At 45.1% G+C, this 22,787-nt stretch overlaps 1 protein-coding gene across 1 annotated transcript in view; it reads right to left on the bottom strand.

Moving 5' to 3' along the window:
• LOC106607247 (rho GTPase-activating protein 23-like) overlaps positions 1 to 22,787 on the bottom strand; it is a 55,539-nt gene that overhangs the window by 11,319 nt on the left and 21,433 nt on the right. The window contains 4 exon segments of the mRNA XM_014204019.2: positions 604 to 759; positions 10,663 to 10,810; positions 10,812 to 12,275; positions 13,999 to 14,053. Coding sequence (XP_014059494.2) covers positions 604 to 759; positions 10,663 to 10,810; positions 10,812 to 12,275; positions 13,999 to 14,053 — 1,823 coding nt within the window.

Here is a 22,787-nt window from a genome sequence, read left to right as displayed (position 1 = left end):
TTAAGAGACGGGGGTGAGCGGTTGACAGAGAGGTGGAGGGTGGTTGGGTGAGGTGGCTGGGGTGAGGTAGCGGGTGAGAGGTGGGCTGGCAGGATGGACTCAGGTTAGGTTAGGTCTTCTCAGGTCACTTCGCTCACTACTGCCATGCAAGGGGAGTCTGTCTGTCAGACTGGGCTAAAGCTGGGTGTACGACGACCACTGGACTTCATGCTCTAGTCTATACAGAGGAAAATGTGGACCCTATTGGTACAAAACACACTTTCTACAAAAGGTAGAGTAACCACATTCACTTCAATGACGCATATGCATCTGCCTAGGCGGTTAGTCCACCGAGGAGAGACTACATTTGCTTTAGGGTGCGCATGCATCTTACCAGGCACAAAGAAGTACACAAGGCCTATTTAGCTCTTCGCCATGGAAAAATGGTCAATCAACTCATGCAGAGATACAAAGGAGCATGCTGTGTACAGTAAGCCATTCTCTCCATAGATGTGGAGGTGGCATGTCTGCTCGCATGGTACCAGACACCGCAGAGAGGGGTGCTGGGTGGGTTCTGGTATGGCTGCATGCAGGGTAGTCGGTCCGGGGTAGTCCGGCACTCACTGCAGTCGTGTGAGAAGAGCCTGGTTAGAGGGAAGGTGAAGGTGGGGGAGGCGGGGCTGGTGACGATGGCGGGCGCCGAGCTCATGCCGCTGGACACCACGGAGGAGGCGGGTACGTGGCGGGCACGGAGGTCAGCGCTGGGGCTCGTCGGCTCATCTGTGTGTGTGTGGGGGGGAGGTAGAGGGAGGAGAGGGAAGGATAGAGGGAAGAGGAGGGAAGGGAAAGGGCAGAGGTGGGAGACAGGATAGGAAGAAGGGAGGAAGGGTAGTAGAGGGAAGGTTAGGGAAGGGCAGAGGGCAGAATCAAGGTTGAGAGGGCGAGAGGGAAGGATAGAGGGAGGAGGGGAGAGGATTTGAAGGAAGGGAGAGCGATGGGGTACCACCACAGGGTTACTATAAAGGACAGAGATACTGATTTCACACGGAATGCTCAGGTTCTCTGAGAACCATTGACAAGACACATTACTACTTACTCACTTTCTTTGTCCATCCAACACACAAACACCGTACACACAGATTATAACATGTATGAAGCATCCTCAAAGAGAAAGTGGATGAAAATAGTCAGAAAAGACCAAGGCAGAACTGCAATTTAGAACTTCAATAAGGTAACTGTAAATGAGCAACGGACAATAGACAAAATAATAAGGTGGAAAGTAAAACGACATACAGAGAGATTGAAACAACACTCTATGCTGTACCTGTGTCTGCTGCCTCCATGAGAACCGTTTTTCAAATAGAAACGGAAAAGGCTTCGAGTACCATGTAATAACGCTAGGTTTCAGTTCTTTAACAACTAGCGGGTTGGGAAGTATGTGTAAGGCTGTGTGTGATTCATTGTGTTCATTTGTATGAGTGCATTACACACACAAAAAAGGAAACTATGTCTTGCTTGCAGTGATAATGTCCTGGTTAGCTGCTATGCATTTTCAAAATGAAAGCAGTCATTTCAAAGTTGAATGACAGAAATATATAAAACAACCATAAGTAATATATCCAAGATCAGGGTTGGGGAGTAACGGGTTACATATGTGTTACATATAACTGATTACAAAAAAAAATAACCGTAATCCGTTACGTTACCAGCAAAAATATTGTAATCAGATTACAGATTCCTTTGAAAAATTAGACGATTACTTGTAGGATTACTTTTAAATTCATAAAGGATGTTAGCGAAAAAATATATATTTTTGGCACCTTTCTGTTTTCTCAAAGACATCGAAATCAACATTGAAAAAAGGAGCAGGTTTAAGTTTGTTCCACCTGAGCGAGTCTGCCCACAAGTCAGAGACCGTTTGATGGATAGCGGGAAAAGAGCAGGAAAAGGCTTTGGTAGGCTACAGTCCAAGCGGTCTTCCAATGGTGCGACTGCTGTCAGCATCCAAAGACTATACATCCTACTTGAATAAAGGCTTGGAGGTAAGGACGACAGCAGTGGTGTAGCCTACAGGCGACACGGCTATCACGTATTATTGATATCTACATACATAGCGCACTGATGTGACTCACACTGCTGCTCGGGCTATTTTTTCTTACGGATTGTCGTTTTTGTGGACGACTGTGCATTTTAACCCAATAATGGTTGAATTTAAGAGGTTTAAGCTGCCTATCGTGTATTGTTTTTGCGGCTGGTGGACGGCCATGAGTGAAAAATTCACTCTTGCAACAGCTGCATAATGCAGATCCCAGTCAATGGAATAACAGTTTGAGGAACTTCCTCCCTTCTAAACTCCTCCGTGGTTTTGTGCTGCACATACTGTCAAAAACAAGTTTAATTTAAGAAGACCACAAGTGAGGTTTTTATTGCTCAATCTAATTCGTGCTGATAAAAAAAATGAATCCATGGGCCTCACAGACACATGCTCAAACTTGCACACTTTTGATAAGATTTAAACAGCTACAAATGATCGAGATATCATACAGAAACGTGAGCATTAGGCCTATAGCAAATGCAGCATATGGCGATCATTTTTCACATGCAAAGCATGCGATTCCATGAGAGCAGCATTTCTTTTTCAGCTCGAAACAACAAAATAATAAACAGAGTAGGATAATATGTCCTTCGTTTTTGAGTCATTCTCAGGTAAAACTATTTGGCTAATCTATATATAAATCCTATTCTTGAAGATCAAGGGGTATTCAATTAATTGGAATGTTTGGAAATCTGACAGACTTTTTGTTTTTTTATGTCAAGATATAGCCTAATCGTATTACAGGGGTGCGTGCTCAGTCCCGTCCTGCACTTCCTGTACACAAACCACGGCGAGGCCACGCACCACTCCAACACCATCATCCAGTGTGCTGACGACATGACGGGGGTAAGCCTGATCACCTGCGACGACGAGACAGCCTACAGGGAGGAGGTCAGTGACCTGACAGTGTGGTGCCGGGACAACAACCTCTCCCTCAATGTCATTAAGACCAAGGAGCTGATCGTGGACTACAGGGAATGGGGGTCCGAACACGCCCCCATCCACTTCGACGGGGCTGCAGCGGAGCAGGTTCAGAGGGTTCACGTTCCTCGGGATCCAAATCACTAAGGACTTAAAATGATCCACACACATACGCACAGTCATGAAGAGACAGCGCCTCTTCCCCCCTCAGGAGGCTGAAAAAGGTTGGCACGGGGCCCTCAAATCCAAGTTCTACAGCTTCTTGACGGGCTGCGTCATTGCTTGGTATGACAACAGCATAGCTTCTCTCTGCTTCCGCATGGCAAGCGGTACCGGTGCATCAAGTCTGACACCAACATGCTCCTGAAAAGCTTATTTTCCCAAGCCATAAGACTGCTAAATAGACCCTTGTATTTCTTTGTATTTTTTTGCACTCTCTATGCACACTCACAGGACTCTATACAGTCACACACACTGACACTCCAACACGCACATACCATGCGCACACATTTATACTGACTTTACACACGCACTCACATACAATCTTCATTTACGCTGCTGCTACTGTTTATCATATATCCTGATGCCTACTCACCTTACCCCTATACATATCTACCTCTGTCAATCCAGTATCCCTGCACATTGTAAATATGGTATTGGAACTGACCCTGTGTATAGCTACTGACCCTGTATATAGCTACTGACCCTGGAACTGACCCTGTGTCACGTCCTGACCATTGAGTGCTCTTATTTTCTGTGGTAGAGTAGGTCAGGGCGTGACTGTTTTTTTTTAAATCTAGTTGAATTTTTCTATGTTGTGTTCTAGTTTCTTTTTTCTATGTTGTTTTTTTTGTATGATTCCCAATTAGAGGCAGCTGGTCATCGTTGTCTCTAATTGGGGATCATATTTAAGTAGTTGTTTTCCCACCTGTGTTTGTGGGAGATTATTTTGAGTTAGTGCATGTTGCACCTCTATTGTCACAGTTTGTGTTTTGTTTGGCTAAGTTTCACAATATAATAAAGATGTGAAATGTTACGCATGCTGCACCTTGGTCTGTTTCCACACACACATACACACACACACACACACACACGACACCCTGTATATAGCTTCTTACTTTCTCGTATTCTTCTTATTTATAAAAAAGAAATGTAGTGTGTTTTTGTTCTACTGTATGTTATTTTTCGCACTAATTATTGACTACTGCATTGTTGGGTTTAGAGCTCGCAAGAAAGGCATTTCACTGTTGTGCGCGTGACATCAAACCTTGAAACTTATCTGTATTAAAGTACAAAGCAATGGGTTAAAAGAAGCCTACATACACCATAATGCAACATCAATGTATGGCCAGCTATGTAAACTCTAACGTTGATTTATCCTGCAATAGATGTCGTTCAATTGGTAATATTCATTTTTGTCTTCATCTAATGCCTCTTATGTAATCTAAAAGTAACTGAAAGTAATCTGATTGTTACTGAGTTTGGGTGATCCAAAAGTTACATTACTGATTACAATTTTGGACAGGTAACTAGTAACTCTAACAGATGTAATTTAGAAAGTAACCTACCCAACCTTGTCCAACATAACCCTACAACGTTCATCTCAACCATTCTAAAACACACACAAGGGGATGTGAAACCAGCCAGCCACAACACACTTTCTGATTGACACAGAGGATTATGGACTAGACTAGTGTTTGCATGTAGGGAGGGAAGGGTAGGATTTTGCCCATGTTTAACTTTTGTAGCTTCAGGTCCTAATGCTGGCCTCACTAATAATGCTGGCCTCACTAACTAACTGTCTGTGAGTACCTTCACTAAACAGCAGAGGGCAGCAGATCTTCAGTCTCAAATGGAAGCTATGGCTCAAAGACTACTTGGCTCTCAACTCGAAACCAACCCCTATAGCCGTAACTTGAACTTTTGAAACTGAATGTTATGCTTTCTTGTATTGTTACAAGGTGCTCAAAACATAACTTTTCATGCAAGACTCATCCCTCTCTCCCCCATGTCTGTTTCTTCTCTGACCATACCTCTCCACAGACATCATATTCTCCCCTCTATTCCTCTCTGCTTCCACTTTCACTGCACTTCCACCTGCTTTCCCCTGTCTCTCGACATCTCCCTCACCCCTCCTCTTCTCTCTGTATCAGTCCATTTCTCGTCTTGGTGCTAGGTCCAGCCCAACAGAGGCAGTAGGAGAAGAGGCAGAGGCGGAAACATTCCCAATCTGGGATGTGGAATCTGCCTGTTTACAGCCGAACCCAGAAATAGCCGCTCTCGCTGCCTGTGGGTTTAACAAAGGCCATCATTAACAGGGCCAGCAGCAGCAGAGCAGCGCCAGTAGAGAGAGGAGCTCCCAGCCACCACACTACAGGACTGGAGAATGGAGCAGGGCTCTATACTACTACAACACACTCCTATAGCCTACTATCACTTCCCCTTCTCTATAGGAGACGCCATGACCTCACCCGCTCACACAGAGACACAGAGAGAGGGTGAAAGAGAGATGTCTTTGAGAGCATAGGCCATGTTTTGGCCAGCTCAGTATGTGTCTGTTGTGGGGAGGGTATAGTGTGGAGGGGCAGTGGACATCTCCCAGTGGTACACAAAGGCAGCATTGAGGGCAGTGGGCACAGAGTGCAATGTCTGAGGCTGGCAGTGTGACAGAGACAGTCTGGACCCCTACTCTACTGTGACTCACAGGGGGTCCCACTACCCCCAAAAGGAGGCTCAGGGGGGACAGTGTAACCTGCCATCCTAATAAGACCCAATCCTAGGATTTACAGTATAAATGCTCCAATAGTAAATCCTTTCATTGGTTTTGCTACCGCAAGCTACCAACACTATTCAAAAGGGGACTACAGTGAGTGAAAGCACCATATAGAGAAACGCTAAGTCAAACGACCGATACTAGAGGGCAAGAGAAGCCAACCACCATCCAGGACAGCACAGACTCCGTGCTTTTGTGCGTCTGTCTACTACACAGCCTCATCATCTACAGCCTATTAAATCATGATCCCAAACAACCAGATCACAGATCCTATCAGGAAGTGGATACGATGGAGAGATAGAGAAACAGCAAGAGAGAAGTTTGAAGTTTCAGTCTTTGGTCATTAAACGTGCCTCAGCTTGCATCCCTGACTCTTGAGCAGGAAGGAAGAGAAGCAGCAAGAATTTTCTCAGTTTCCTGGTTTTCTTCCTTATTAAATCTCTTTATAGGTCTCTCTCTCTCTCTCGCTCTCTATGTTCCTCAAGGTTTGGCCCCACATTGAGGGCATCTATCCATCTCTCCATTTTAACGTCGGCACAAGTTTCCGACGCAGCTCATTTGAATCTGCTTTGCACTTTGCTGACCTCGGTTGTTGTCCTGACCATCTGAGGGTGTGGAGTAGCCTACCTTGCTTTATTGTGTTACATAGTGGGATTAAAATTGATTTAACTGTAATTTTTAGTCAACGATCTACACGAAATACTCTAAACTCTAAAGTTAAAGATGAATTAAAAATAAAACAGTAATATGCCTTGATTAGTTAAGCATTCACCCCCCTGAGTCAATACATGTTAGAAGCACATTTGGCAGACGATTACAGCTGTGAGTCTTGTGAGTAAATCTCCTAAGAGCTTCGCCCACCTGTATTGTGCGATATTTGCCCAGTATCCTTTAAAACATTTTTATCTTCAAGCTCTGTCAAGGTGTTGGGGATCATGGCTAGACAGCAATCTTTCAAGTCTTGCCATAGATTTTCAAGCAAATTTAAGTCAAAACTGCAACTTGGTTATTTCCAGAGTCAAGCATACCCATAACATGATGCAGTCACCACCATGCTTGAAAATAAGGAGGAAGTGATGTTTTGGACCAAACATAAGGCTTTGCATTTTGGCCAAAAAGTGTATTCCTTTGCTGTGTTTTTTTGCAATATTGCATTAGTGCCTTATAGCATATATATGCATGTTTTGGAATATTTTTATTCAGTGTATTTGTATTCTTCTTTTCACTCTGTCATTTAGGTTAGTATTGTGGAGTCACTACAATGTTGTTGAGCCATCTTCAGTTTTCTCCCATCACAGCCATTGAACTCTGTAACTGTTTTAAAATCACCAATAGCCTCATGGTAACATCCCTGAGCACGCACGCACGCACGCACGCACGCACGCACGCACGCACGCACGCACGCACGCACGCACGCACACACGCACACACGCACACACGCACACACGCACACACACACACACACACACACACACACACACACACACACACACACACACACACACACACAGTTTCATTCCTGTCATGCAGCTCAGTTCAGAAGGATGACTGTATCTTTGTGTCTGGGTGGTTTAAATACATCATCCACAGCATAATTATTAACTCGGCCATGCTTAAAGAGTATTCAATGTCTGATTTGTTATTTTTACCCATCCACCAATCACTGCCCTTCTTTATGAGGCTTTTGAAAAACTCCCTGGTCTTTGTAGTTGAATCTGTACTTGACATACAATACTTGACTGAGGGACCTTACATATGTGGTATGTATGGGGGACAAAGGAAGGGTTAGTCATTTAAAAATTATGTCAACCCTATTATTTCACACAGAGTGAGTCCATGTAACTTATGTGCTTTTTTTTAAAGCCAAATTTCACTCGTGAACTCATTTAGGCTTGCCTAAACAAAGGGGGAGAATACTTATGCACCAACTCTATTTTAGTTATTCAAGTTTTATTAATTTGTTAAAATTTGTTGCATTTTCTATTCACTTTGAGATTATGGAGTAATTTGTGTAGTTTAATGACATCATTTATTTTTTAATCTATTTCAATCCCACTGTATAAACGCAACAACATGTGAAAAAGGTTCACGGGGGTGTGTAGACTTCCTATAGGTACTGCAAGTGGCCCTGGCCTGGTCCTGCCTTAGCTGTGGTTGGTTGGTTCACCTGTGGTTTGACTGTAGGGCTAGAGGCTATGGTCTGTTGATTAGTACTGTACTGGATGTAGGAGTAGCTGGCTATTTACTGAGGCCCTGTTATGTTCATCATGTGTTCTTTCAGCAGCAGAGCAGAGGCAACAAGCTGAGACACGACCAGATACCTCGTGTTCTGTTCTCACAAACACACTGTACATACACACATACATACATACATACATACATACATACATACAGTGCCTTGCGAAAGTATTCGGCCCCCTTGAACTTTTCGACCTTTTGCCACATTTCAGGCTTCAAACATAAAGATATAAAACTGTAATTTTTTGTTAAGAATCAACAACAAGTGGGACACAATTATGAAGTGGAACGAAATTTATTGGATTTTTCAAACTTTTTTAACAAATAGAAAACTGAAAAATTGGCCGTGCAAAATTATTCAGCCCCTTTACTTGCAGTGCAGCAAACTCTCTCCAGAAGTTCAGTGAGGATCTCTGAATGATCCAATGTTGACCTAAATGACTAATGATGATAAATAGAATCCACCTGTGTGTAATCAAGTCTCCGTATAAATGCACCTGCTCTGTGATAGTCTCAGAGATCTGTTTAAAGCGCAGAGAGCATCATGAAGAACAAGGAACACACCAGGCAGGTCCGAGATACTGTTGTGGAGAAGTTTAAAGCCGGATTTGGATACAAAAATATTTCCCAAGCTTTAAACATCCCAAGGAGCACTGTGCAAGCGATAATATTGAAATGGAAGGAGTATCAGACCACTGCAAATCTATGAAGACCCGGCCGTCCCTCTAAACTTTCAGCTCATACAAGGAGAAGACTGATCAGAGATGCAGCCAAAAGGCCCATGATCACTCTGGATGAACTGCAGAGATCTACAGCTGAGGTGGGAGACTCTGTCCATAGGACAACAATCAGTCATATACTGCACAAATCTGGCCTTTATGGAAGAGTGGCAAGAAGAAAGCCATTTCTTAAAGATATCCATAAAAAGTGTTGTTTAAAGTTTGCCACTAGCCACCTGGGAACTTTTTGGCAACAATGCAAAACGTTATGTTTGGTGTAAAAGCAACACAGCTCATCACCCTGAACACACCATCCCCACTGTCAAACATGGTGGTGGCAGCATCATGGTTTGGGCCTGCTTTTTTTCAGCAGGGGCAGGGAAGATGGTTAAAATTGATGGGAAGATGGATGGAGCCAAATACAGGACCATTCTGGAAGAAAACCTGATGGAGTCTGCAAAAGACCGCGGGACGGAGATTTGTCTTCCAACAAGACAATGATCCAAAACATAAAGCAAAATCTACAATGGAATGGTTCACAAATAAACATATCCAGGTGTTAGAATGGCCAAGTCAAAGTCCAGACCTGAATCCAATCGAGAATCTGTGGAAAGAACTGAAAACTGCTGTTCACAAACGCTCTCCATCCAACCTCACTGAGCTCGAGCTGTTTTGCAAGGAGGAATGGGCAAAAATTTCAGTCTCTCGATGTGCAAAACTGATAGAGACATACCCCAAGCGACTTACAGCGGTAATCGCAGCAAAAGGTGGCGCTACAAAGTATTAACTTAAGGGGGCTGAATAATTTTGCACGCCCAATTTTTCAGTTTTTTATTTGTTAAAAAAGTTTGAAATATCCAATAAATTTCGTTCCACTTCATGATTGTGTCCCACTTGTTGTTGATTCTTCAAAAAAAAGTACAGTTTTATATCTTTATGTTTGAAGCCTGAAATGTGGCAAAAGGTCAAAGTTAAAGGGGGCCGAATACTTTCGCAAGGCACTGTACATACATACATACATACATACATACATACATACATACATACATGTGTGATTACAGTAGAACACACATGTAGTAAGAAAATACACAAACGTTCAAACAGTTACGAAGCCCAGAGGGTCAATCTCAGCAAATCCAGACATAATGCCAAAAGTTAAGGTTATTATTAGTTTCAACCAATTCAAATATACTATTATTCTTTTTTGTTGTCATTTAGCAGACGCTCTTATCCAGAGCGACTTACAGGAGCAATTAGGGTTAAGTGCCTTGCTCAAGGGCACATCGGCAGATTTTTCACCTAGTTGGGGATTCAAACACTGGCCCAACGCTCTTAACCGCTAGGCTACCTGCCACCCAACTTGGCTGGAATTAAAATGGAATTCATGGCAGTGACATAGAGAGAGAAAAATATTCTCCCTGTTGTGAAAGCAGACAGACTGAAAGCTAGTGACAGACAAAGTCAGCTTCCACCTCCTCTCCTGTGAATGGAAAGGGGATCTGAGCGACTTGGTGAGGAGGGGGTGGGGGGGGTTAGTGAAGTCCTGTAAATTATGATTCAATCAAACACTACTAATACTGTCTGCATGTCTGTGGGAAGTGCCAGTATTACCCAACACAAACAAAGACACAGGCTGGAGACCGAGTGAGGAAAAGCCCGGAGCCTGGCCACACAGGTAGACCGACAGAGGAAATGAAGGTTACAGAGAGAATGGTTCTAAATACAGGCCAAGTCATAGTCTATGTCCCCCCCCCCCTCTTTCTGGTCAATCTTTCTGGTAAGCTTCTTGTTTGTTTTTACGAACAGTTAGTTTCCAGTAAGTTTCAGTAAGATCAATCAGGAGGAATATGTTTGTGTCTTAAACGGAAGTGTGAGTGATGGGGTCACATAGAGGGGTAGGGAGAGGAAGAGGACTGTGTGGTGGTGGAGGTGCTTACCTATAAAGGGAATGGAGGCCATTGCGTCATCCTCTACAGACAGGGGGGCCAGGTTGCCATTGGTACGGTGCGGGGCACCATCTCCTGAGGGGCGAGGGGCGGGGGCAGTCTCGTGGGGTTCAGGGGGGGAACACAGGGGGTTCTGTGCCATCTACAGGCAGGGTGTAGTGGGGGTGGCGCATGGCGTGGGCGCTCCTTCGTCCCGTGGGGGGTTTCTGTCTCAGTTTGACTTCCGGGGTCTGAGCTACCACCTCCACCTGGCCTTCCATTGCCCCCCTCTCATGGTTGGTGGGGCGGTAGGCCCTGTCAAGGGGCTCGGGGGTGGTGGAAGCCAGGGGGGATGGGACTGAGGGGACAACACCCTCTGGGGGGCTGGTTTTGGGGGTGGGGGCCCAGCTGAGGTGGGGGCCAAGGTAGGAGGGGTCCCTGAAGGAGGGTTGCTGCATGATGCGGCCTGTCTTGCGGTTGAAGGAGGGGCTGTAGCTGCGGTAACCGACTGGCTGGTCGTCCAGGCTCTGTCCGGTGGGCAGACGTCTGCTCTGAGGGGCTGGTTGTTGGGGCTGGGGCTGTGGGTGAGACTGTGAGTGGGGTTGGGGGTGGTTTTTGTGGTGCGGCTGTGCTTGTCGGCCCATAGAGGGGGCCGGTGCAACACCGTAATGGTTTCCCTGCCTCTGGTAGGCCTCAGTCCTGGGTGCTTGCTGTGAGGCCTGCTGCAGCCAGGCGGGCCTCTCGGAACGGGGCGACTCCAGCATCTCCAGCGAGCGGCCATAGCGGTCGTACTGTACCAGCAGGTTCTCCGACCGGGCTCTGCTGCCGTAGAAGGAGGGGTGACTCTGGTCCCGGGCCCCCTCCCAGTCTCCATAGGTCCAAGAAGGGTCCCCGTGGGGGCCTGGGCCCGACTGCTGCAGTAGCATCAGGGTATCCTGGGAGGCGCTGTGGGGCCAGCCGCCCGGACCCCGGCGGTGGCACCCAGGGCCTGTCTCACATAGTCTGTCCTGAGAGTAGCTGCGGTGGCGGTGGTGCATGCTGCCACTGCGGCCCTGGCGCTGCTCAGCAGCTTGGCTGTAGTACCACTCAGACAGGGCCTGTTGGCAGTGCTGGCTGCGGCTGGGGCTCGGCTGGGGAGGGCTGGCCCAGGCCTGGCTGCCCTTCTGGGGCTGAGAGGAGGCGGTGGTGGCAGTGCCAGCAGCATTGTGGTTGACATAGTGGACATGCAGAGGGCTGCTGAGGGGCCCTCCTGAAGAAGAAGATGAGGAGTAGGAGCGGCCCCTGGTCTGTCCCGTAGGCTGCTGCCCGGTCACACCGTACTGGATCTCCTCTGTCCTGTAGGGGGGGCTACTGTGGCCCACGCCCCCCGGCTCTCTGCCCAGTCCCTCCTGCCAGCTGGCCGGGCTGCCCACGGTGGAGCGGTTGTCCAGGGGGGACAAGGGGCTGGCGGAGCCTGCCCAGCGGCTCCAGTTGTCCAGCTGGTTCTGGCCCATGGGGGCCGGGGCCCCGGCGGGAGGCTGGGACTTGGCGCGGGGAGCGTAGCAGAGGGGCGGAGGTACCGGTAGGTTCCGGGCTCCCCCTGTGTAAGGCTCGTTGCCCCTCAGGTAGGCATCCTGGGAGTATGCCTGTAGGTGGAGACAGAGAGGAAGAGAGGTGAGACACAAATAGGAGGAGTTCAGGTGACGAACAGAGGTCAGAGGTCAGAGGGGAGGAAGGAGCGGGATCAGTAGATGGACTCAATGATTCAATACAACTGCTTTGACAGTCACAGGGTTGACCGGCACAGCATTCCACTAAAGCTCCTTGTTAACTATGATGTTGCAGAGCAAGCGACGTCGAGAATCATCTGTGTTCATCCTCCTACCACCTCAGTCTGCTCAGCCACAGTGACTCTCAGGGGCCCCAACTCAGCCTCCAACACAAACACAGCTACTCGTTAGCTGCAGGCACTAGCACGCGCCTTGAGCAAGAGCCACAACACAGCAACCGTCTGCAGCCGCACAGACCCACAGCAATGTTCCGAATACACCACTGCAACAAAACACTGACAACAGCAAATCTGGATCTATTAAAAACCAGCACAGAGTCTCACTGCTACAACCAGCTTGATCCAATACACCCGCAACAACAACACACATCTGAAGCATCGTTCAGCGTTCCGCCCCTCAAGCGACAGCTGCAACACCGATTAAGAAACTACAAAGCCACAGACTTAAAACATCTTTGCACAAAATGAATTCACATCAAAAGGCAACACTTACAGATGAAGTGTTCAGCTGGTGTTCAGGCTTCACCTCAGAGAGCAGGGCAGGCCCACACTCAGTCTGGCAGTGTCTCTCAGGCTCAATACTGGCTTGAAGTCACTCACAGCAGAAGAGGAGAGGAGGGGAACTCCTCAATGCACCATTCTGTTTGCTTCCCACAGACACTAACACTCCCGTCGCTACGATTTACCACTCTCCTTCGTTCTCGAGGTTATGTCTCAACTTCTTCTTTACACTCCTTTTTTGTCTCTCTCGCTGTTTTTTTCTGCTATCTGTCGAACTTTCTTCTTCGTTCAGTATGCTGTCCTCAGACAAGCCTTTCCAAAGTCCCTCTTCCCTCTCTCTCTCTCTCCCTCACTCTACCCTGTGGGAGGGTGGAAGGGGGCGTAACAAGTGCTGGTGATGTCACCATTGGAATGCAATCGATGCCCATGGTGCAGTGAGGGGCGGAGTGAGAGGAGAGAAGGGTGGAGGAGTGGAGTGGTAAGGGAGTGGTAGTGGGGTTGAAGGAGGGCAGTATTTGGAAGGGGAAAGAAAGGGTGCTTGGTGGGTAGGGGTTTGTGTGTGTGAGAGAGAGAGAGAGAGAGAAGCCCAGGTCGGGCGCCCAGGTCTGGGAGGTTGTGTCAGCGTTCTTGCCCATGGGTTGCTCCTCCTGGGCCAGAGGAGAGGCGGTGACATGCTCTGCTCTGCATGTCTGGTCATGTGTGTAAGTGGTGGAGCAATTTATGGACTGAGGCAAAGTGTGTGTGTGTGTGTGTGTGTGTGTGTGTGTGTGTGTGTGTGTGTGTGTGTGTTACGCTTCTACAGAACTTTGGATAATAGCTTGAATGAATGTGTGTTGTAATCCAGCTACAGACTAGAAAGCATCTGCGTCACAGTGAGGTCACAGTGAGGTCACAGTGAAGCTAGTTCCTGAGAGTTTAGATTTTCAACTCAACTCAAAGCAATGGAATGACAAGAACGACTATATCCAAGATGTTATCTCTCCGTAGTATTAGTATTCTTAAAATCAATTCATTTATCCGGAGAGAGTGAGTATTTCTATTAGGGTGTAGGGTGGCAGAAATATCATACTCACACTTACCAGCTGGAGAACATCTTCATCTTTTGGCATTATAGAGAGCTCCAACACACTTTCACTGTGGAGAGAACGAGAAGAAAGGCGAGAGGGACAAGGAAGGGAGAGAGCAAAGAGAGGGGGAACCGAAGAGAGGGGAGAGAAGGAGGAAGGGGAGAAGGGAAAAAGGAACACAGATGGAACGATAGAAAAACAATTATAATTCCACATTTTTTCCAAACTCATCATGTTACAGTAAGAGAACACTTTTCCCCCAGTTGTGACGAAGGGTTTTGTTTTGCTTTGAGATGAGTTGATCAGCAACCATGTCACAGGAGACCCTGTTGACGATGACCCTGGTGACTCTACTGCTCTCAGTGGATGTGTTCTGTACACTCATTGCGCCAAGCTATTCTCTTTAGGAGGATGTACTCACACAAGTCAAGGAAGACTTACTCAACTGAACATGTTCCACATTCCAGAATGTTGCGGTACATACATAAAACATACATGTCTCGTAGATAAACAACACCCACACATATAGTGCATTCGGAAGGAATTCAGACCCCTTGACTTTTTCCACGTTGTTACATTACAGGCTAAAAAGGATTAAATAAAAAAATGTCCTCATCAGTCTACACACAATACCTCAAAAGACAAAGCAAAGTTTTTGCAAATGTATAAAAAAAATGAACAAAAATACACAATTTACGTAAGTATTCAGACCGTTTGCTATGAGACTCAAAATTGAGCTCAGGTCCATCTAGTTTCCATTGATCATCCTTGAGATGTTTCTACAACTTGATTGGAGTCCACCTGTGGTAAATTCAGCTGATTGGACATGATTTGTAAAGGGACACACCTGTCTATGTAAAGTCCCACAGTTGACAGTGCATGTCGGAGCAAAATCCAGGCCACGAGGTTGAAGGAATTGTCCGTAGAGCTCCAAGACAGGATTGTGTCGAGGCACAGATCTGGGGAAGGGTACCAAAAAATGTCTGCAGTATTGAAGGTCTTCAAGAACATAGTGGCCTCCATCATTCTTAAATGGAAGACGTTTGGAACCACCAAGACTCTTCCTAGAGCTGGCCGCCCGGCCAAACTGAGCAATCGGGGGAGAAGGGCCTTGCAAGGTTAGGGAGGTGAGAAGGGCCTTGGTCTGACAGAGCTCCAGAGTTCCACTGTGGAGATGGGGGAACCTTCCAAAAGAACAACCATCAGAGAGGGAGAGAGAAAAAAGGGTTGAGAGCATCAGAGGTGAAGGAACAGGTGTTCTTATGTAACAGTGTAGGTTCCGTCCCTCTCTTCGCCCCAACCCGGGCTCGAACCAGGGACCCTTGCACACATCAACAACTGACACCCCACGAAGCATCGTTACCCATCGCGCCACAAAAGCCGCGGCCCTTGCAACGCAAGGGGCAACCCTACTTCAAGTCTCAGAGCGAGTGACGTCACCGATTGAAACGCTATTAGCGCGCACCACCGCTAACTAACTAGCCATTTCACATCGGTTACACTTACGTATTCCAGAAGCTGGATGTGGAGGTCCTGGGCTGGTGTGATTTTTTTTGCGTACACTGACTAGACGCTAGCTAAGTTAACGTTGTTTTGTTCTTTTTGTTTTACTCTGCCTGCAAACACGCTGGATGATTCAGAATTCATTGAAGCGCTTGAAAGATTCATTGACGAGAGATACTTACGAACTCAAAGAAACATGTCGCTGGTTTCGGAGGATTCAAGCATTAAGGACAACAAATGCAATCAACAAAACAAACCAAAGCCAAGTTGGCCAAGCGGGATCAACGATGGAACCAAACCATCCCCAAGCAAGAGGGCGCGCAGGGAGAGTGGGGAGAGGTTTACTGATATGGATGCTGACTTGTTAAAATCCATCAATGAAAGGCTTGCCAAACTTGATATCTTGGATATATTACGAGAGGACATCAATGCATTATGTGCCAGTCTAGAATTCAGCCAATGTCAGATGGATGATCTAAGGAAAGAGAACACGGTGCTGAAAGGTACTGTAGACTCTATTCATGGCAAGGTGGAGGTGGTGCAAAGGGAGAACAAACAACTTAAAGAAACCTTGCTTGTTGATGTACAGTGTCGATCAATGCGGGACAATCTAATATTTTCAAGGATACCGGAGAATGACAGCAGCAGAGGCTGTGAGGACACTGTCCGTGACTTTATGTCAACTCAACTGAAACTGCCCACTGATGTTGTGTGTAATGTCACTTTCTCCAGAGTCCATAGAATGGGTAAGGCCTCTGGGAATAGGCCACAGGCTATTATTGCATGTTTTGACAAATTTAAGCGAAAGGAAATGACGAAGAGCAGGGGCATAGAACTCAGAAACACTGATTTTGGAATGAATGATCACTTCCCTGCCGAGATCAATGAAAGGATTTTTTTTTATCCCATCATGAAGGAAAAGTGTTGCCTGAATCAACAAGTCTCCATGGTGATGGATAAACTTTACATCAACGGGCAATTGTATCGGGACTCTAGAGTACCTCCCTGGCTATTTTAATTCAATGTTCAAATCTGAGTTTGTGAGTTGTAGTGGATCATGACAACTTTAACTATAACGAATACATGCTCTATTGATCTGCACTTGACAAGGAAGGGGTTGCATATAGCTCAGGTTAATGTACAGTTGAAGGCGGAAGATTACATACACTTAGGTTGGAGTCATTATAACTCGTTTTTCAACCACTCCACAAATTTCTTGTTAACAAACTATAGTTTTGGCAAGTCGGTTAGGACATCTACTTTGTGCATGACACAAGTAATTTTTCCAACAATTGTTTACAGACAGATTATTTCACTGTATCACAATTCCAGTGGGTCAGAAGTTTACATGCACTAAATTGACTCTGCCTTTAAACAGCTTGGAAAATTCCAGAAAATTAAGTCATGGCTTTAGAAGCTTCTGATAGGCTAACTGACATAATTTGAGTCAATAGGAGGTGTACCTGTGGATGTATTTTAAGGCCTACCTTCAAACTCAGTGCCTCTTTACTTGACATCATGGGAAAATCAAAAGATATCAGCCAAGACCTCAGAAGAAAAATTGTAGACCTCCACATGTCTGGTTCATCCTTGGGAGCAATTTCTAAATGCCTGAAGGTACCAAGTTCATCTGTACAAACAATAGTACGCAAGTATAAACACCATGGGACCACACAGCCGTCATACCGGTCAGGAAGGAGACACATTCTGTCTCCTAGAGATGAACATACTTTGGTGAGAAAAGTGCAAATCAATCCCAGAACAACAGCAAAGGATCTTGTGAAGATGCTGGAGGAAACAGGTACAAAAGTATCTATATCCACAGTAAAACGAGTCCTACAGTGAGGGAAAAAAGTATTTGATCCCCTGCTGATTTTGTACGTTTGCCCACTGACAAAGAAATGATCAGTCTATAATTTTAATGGTAGGTTTATTTGAACAGTGAGAGACAGAATAACAACAAAATAATCCAGAAAAACACGTCAAAAATTTTATACATTGATTTGCATTTTAATGAGGGAAATAAGTATTTGATCCCCTCTCAATCAGAAAGATTTCTGACTCCCAGGTGTCTTTTATACAGGTAACGAGCTGAGATTAGGAGCACACTCTTAAAGAGAGTGCTCCTAATCTCAGTTTGTTACCTGAATAAAAGACACCTGTCCACAGAAGCAATCAATCAATCAGATTCCCAACTCTCCACAATGGCCAAGACCAAAAAGCTCTCCAAGGATGTCAGGGACAAGATTGTAGACCTGCACAAGGCTGGAATGGGCAACAATACCATCGCCAAGCAGCTTGGTGAGAAGGTGACAACAGTTGGTGCGATTATTCGCAAATGGAAGAAACACAAAAGAACTGTCAATCTCCCTCAGCCTGAGCCTCCATGCAAGATCTCACCTCGTGGAGTTGCAATGATCATGAGAACGGTGAGGAATCAGCCCAGAATTACATGGGAGGATCTTGTCAATGATCTCAAGGCAGCTGGGACCATAGTCACCAAGAAAACAATTGGTAACACACTACGCCATGAAGGACTGAAACCCTGCAGCGCCAGCAAGGTCCCCCTGCTCAAGAAAACACATATATATCCCTGTCTGAAGTTTGCCAATGAACATCTGAATGATTCAGAGGACAACTGGGTGAAAGTGTTGTGGTCAGATGAGACCAAAATGGAGCTCTTTGGCATCAACTCAACTCGCCGTGTTTGGAGGAGGAGGAATGCTGCCTATGACCCCAAGAACATCATTCCCACCGTCAAACATGGAGGTGGAAACATTATGTTTTGGGGGTGTTTTTCTGCTAAGGGGACAGGACAACTTCACCACATCAAAGGGATGATGGACGGGGCCATGTACCGTGAAATCTTGGGTGAGAACCTCCTTCCCTCAGCCAGGGCATTGAAAATGGGTCGTGGATGGGTATTCCAGCATGACAATGACCCAAAACACATGGCCAAGGCAACAAAGGAGTGGCTCAATAAGAAGCACATTAAGGTCCTGGAGTGGCCTAGCCAGTCTCCAGACCTTAATCCCATAGAAAATCTGTGGAGTGAGCTGAAGGTTTGAGTTGCCAAACGTCAGCCTCGAAACCTTAATGACTTGGAGAAGATCTGCAAAGAGGAGTGGGACAAAATCCCACCTGAGATGTGTGCAAACCTGGTGGCCAACTACAAGAAACTTCTGACCTCTGTGATTGCCAACAAGGGTTTTGCCACCAAGTACTAAGTCATGTTTTGCAGAGGGGTCAAATACTTATCTCCCTCATTAAAATGCAAATCAATTTATAACATTTTTGACATGTATTTTTCTGGATTTTTTGTTGTTATTCTGTGTCTCACTGTTCAATTAAACCTACCATTAAAATTATAGACTGATCATTTCTTTGTCAGTGGGCAAACGTACAAAATCAGCAGGGGATCAAATACTTTTTTCCCTCACTGTATATTGACATGACCTGAAAGGCCGCTTAGCAAGGAAGAAGCCACTGCTCCAAAACCGCTATAAAAAAAGCCAGACTACGGTTTGCAACTGCACATGGGGACAAAGATCATACTTTTTGGAGAAATGTCCTCTGGTCTGATGAAACAAAAATAGAACTGTTTGGCCATAATGACCATCGTTATGTTTGGAGGAAAAAGGGGGAGGCTTGCAAGCCGAAGAACACCATCCCAACCGTGAAGCACGGGGGTGGCAGCATCATGTTGCGGGGGTGCTTTGCTGCAGGAGGGACTGGTGCACTTTACAAAGAGGGCAAATTATGTGGATATATTGAAGCATCACCTCAAGACATCAGTCAGGAAGTTAAAGCTTGGTCGCAAATGGGTCTTCCAAATGGACAATGACCCCAAGCATACTTTCAAAGTTGTGGCAAAATGGCTTAAGGACAACAAAGTCAAGGTATTGGAGTGGCTATTACAAAGCCCTGACCTCAATCCTATAGAAAATTTGTGGGCAGAACTGAAAAAGTGTGTGCGAGCAAGGAGGCCTACAAACCTGACTCAGTTACACCAGCTCTGTCAGGAGGAATGGGCCAAAATCCACCCAACTTATTGTGGGAAGCTTGTGGAAGGCTACCCAAAACATTTGACCCAAGTTCAACAATTTTAAAGGCAATGCTACCAAATACTAATTGAGTGTATGTAAACTTCTGACCCACTGGGAATGTGATGAAAGAAATAAAAGCTGAAATAAATCACTCTACTATTATTCTGACATTTCACATTCTTAAAATAAAGTGGTGATCAGTCATATCTAACTAAGACAGGGAATTTGTACTAGGATTAAATGTCAGGAATTGTGAAAAACAGAGTTGAAATGTATTTTGCTAAGGTGTATGTAAACTTCCGACTTCAACTGTATGTAGCCTTCCTAACAAAATACATGAGGTTTTTAACTTGGTCAACATAAATAATATTCATATTTTGGCTTTGACCGAAATGCATTTAGATGCATCTGTAAATGATGAGCAAATAAATATTCAAGGATATAATCTACTTAGAAGAGACAGGAATAGGAATGGTTGGGGTGTAGCGCTGTACATTCAGAATCATATACCTTTTAAGAGGAGGGATTACCTTAATGTATGTCAAATAGATGCACTATGGGCTCAAGTACATCTGCCTCACTAGGCACCCATATTGGTAGGATGTGTGTATAGACCTCCTAGCTCTAAGGTGTCCTATCTGGATGACTTATGCACTGGGTTTGATCAGGCCACAGATAGCAACAGAGATGTATTTATCTTGGGTGATTTTAATATAAATTGGAAGGATCACAATAATTCGAATAGAACAAAATTGATGAGATATGCCGAGAACTGTGGTTTGAAACAAATGGTTAATGATACTACTAGATCATCAACTAAGTTGGGTCATCGTTCAAACACATGCATTGATCTGATCTCCTGTAGTATACCATTGCAATGCTTAAAAGCCAGATCAATGCCAGTGGGCTGGACAGACCATAATATTGTGACCATAACCATGAACACCAAGGTTCCAAAGAAACCCCCAAGGATTGTGGTCAAGAGAAATTTTTAAACATTTAATCATGAGCTATTTCAAAATGATTTGGCTGCTGCACCCGGGGAGCTGATTTATCTAGAGGATGATTTAAATCACACTACAGAATGTTTTATTGATTTGCTCACTGAGGTAATGGACCATCATGCACCAGTAAGAAAGAGTACAGTTGGGGCTTGTCCATATCCATGGATTGATGATCAACTGGGTGAGGTTTTTTTTCTCAAAGAAATATGGCAAAAGCCTTAGCAGCCAAATCTGAACCAGAAATTGATGAACAGAATTATAGAACATTACGTAGTTATGCAGTTAAATTGAATCGTAAGAAAAAAAACTGTATTTTACAACAATGCTTTTATTGATCGTAAAAATGATTGTAAAAAGGTATGGAATACAGTTAAGAGCTTACTTGGTACATCTATCTCATCATGCCCATCTAGTGTGGAGGTTGACGGAAGAACAATAACAAAACCAGCTGACATTGCCAATCATTTTGCAGATTCTTTTACAAAATTTTTTTTATTTACTGAGCAATAATGTAAACACACATTCTTCCAAACAAGCTATTGTCCAATGGATTGATGATCATATTATGAGCAACAAGACCTGCTCTTTTAGTCTACAAATGGTGTCAGTAGAGGAGGTGTTGAACCTATTGAAGTCATTACCCGATGGTAAATCTACAGGTTATGATCTTATTGACAATATTTTACTTCGCTATGCTGCTCCCCAGATTGCAGCTCCACTGAAATACATATTTAATTGGTCACTGGAAAAGGGGACGTTTGCAAATGTATGGAGGCATGCTAAACTGTGTCCTATTCCGAAAGACAGCAAAGAACCCATTACTCCAGGCAATAGTCGACCAATTAGTAACCTCCCTTCACTCAGTAAGATATTGGAAGGTATTGTGAGTAGACAAATATGGGAGTACATGGAAAAGAATGATCTGATTACATCCAATCAGCGTGCTTATTGCAAAAACCATTCCACTACCACAGCATTGGTTGACATGACTGACCAGTGGCTCAATGATATGGATAATGGCAGGTTTGTAGGTGTAATATTTTTAGATTTTAGTGCAGCATTTGATTTAGTGGATCATGAAATCATTTTGACAAAATGAATGCATTATGGTTTTAAGGAGGCAGCAATGAATTGGGTACAGTCATATCTAACTATATCACTACACTTCCGGTTTGGAGCGAGCAGTCGCACCACGCTTCGCTCCACAGGTAATATTCCACTTCGCTACATTACAACGGCTTGATTTGTTTGATCTGAGCAATTCTTCTTAGCTAGCTACATAGCCGTCTTTGTATCAAAGATAATTGTGTAGTTTAGAGTAACTGAGTAATTATCGAGGCTAGCTATCTTCGTCCTCCTAACGTAGTCAACACTGCTAGCTGCTAGCTAGCTAGTCATCACCGTTAGCTAGCCAACTTCTACCGACTAGCAGCACCGCAGAAACTATTACATTACAACGCAACGACTTGATTAGTGTGGTGTTGGTGTTAGTTAGCCAGCTACATAGTTGTCTGTGCTGTCTCTGTATCTAAGATAATTGTGTAGTTTGAGTTTGAGTATTATCGAGGTGTGCTAGCCAGCCGCGACGCCAGACTTACTCAACACACCTAGTCATCATTAACCCACTGCCAGCTAGCCATCCGTTACCGACTAGCAGCGCTGTAGTTACTAATACTAAACAACGGAACGATTTGACTAGTGCAGTGTTACCTAGCTAGCTACCTAGTTGTCTTTGTCATAACTTGATAATTGTTAGCTAGCCAGCCATCGAGGTTAGCTAGCCAGCTATTTCCGTCCCCCGCGACGCCATTTTTCCTAACCTAGCCAACTATTACCGACGAGCAGCATTGTTGAAACTAAATACACTACAAGGAACGTCTTGATTAGTGTTATGTTAGCTAGCTAGCTACAAAGTTGCTTTGTATCATGACAAGGTGTAGTACTGAAACTACCGAGGTTACCTAGCCAGCTACACGTTCAAAGTCAACAACGCAGCCACTGCTAGCTAGCCTACTCCACCAGCCAGCAGTACTGTATCATTTTAGTCAATAACATTTTTGCAACGTAAGTTTAACTTCCTGAACATTCGAGACGTGTAGTCCACTTGTCACTCCAATCTCATTTGCATTAGCGTAGCCTCTTCTGTAGCTTGTCTACTATGTGTCTGCCTATCCCTGTTCTCTCTCCTCTGCACAGGCCATACAAACGCTCCACACCGCGTGGCCGCTGCCACTCTAACCTGGTGGTC

The sequence above is a fragment of the Salmo salar genome, chromosome ssa06 (assembly GCF_905237065.1).
Source record: "Salmo salar chromosome ssa06, Ssal_v3.1, whole genome shotgun sequence".
Taxonomy (NCBI): domain Eukaryota; kingdom Metazoa; phylum Chordata; class Actinopteri; order Salmoniformes; family Salmonidae; genus Salmo; species Salmo salar.
The sequence above is the reverse complement of the archived record's forward strand: the minus strand, read 5'-3'. Positions and strand labels throughout refer to the sequence as shown.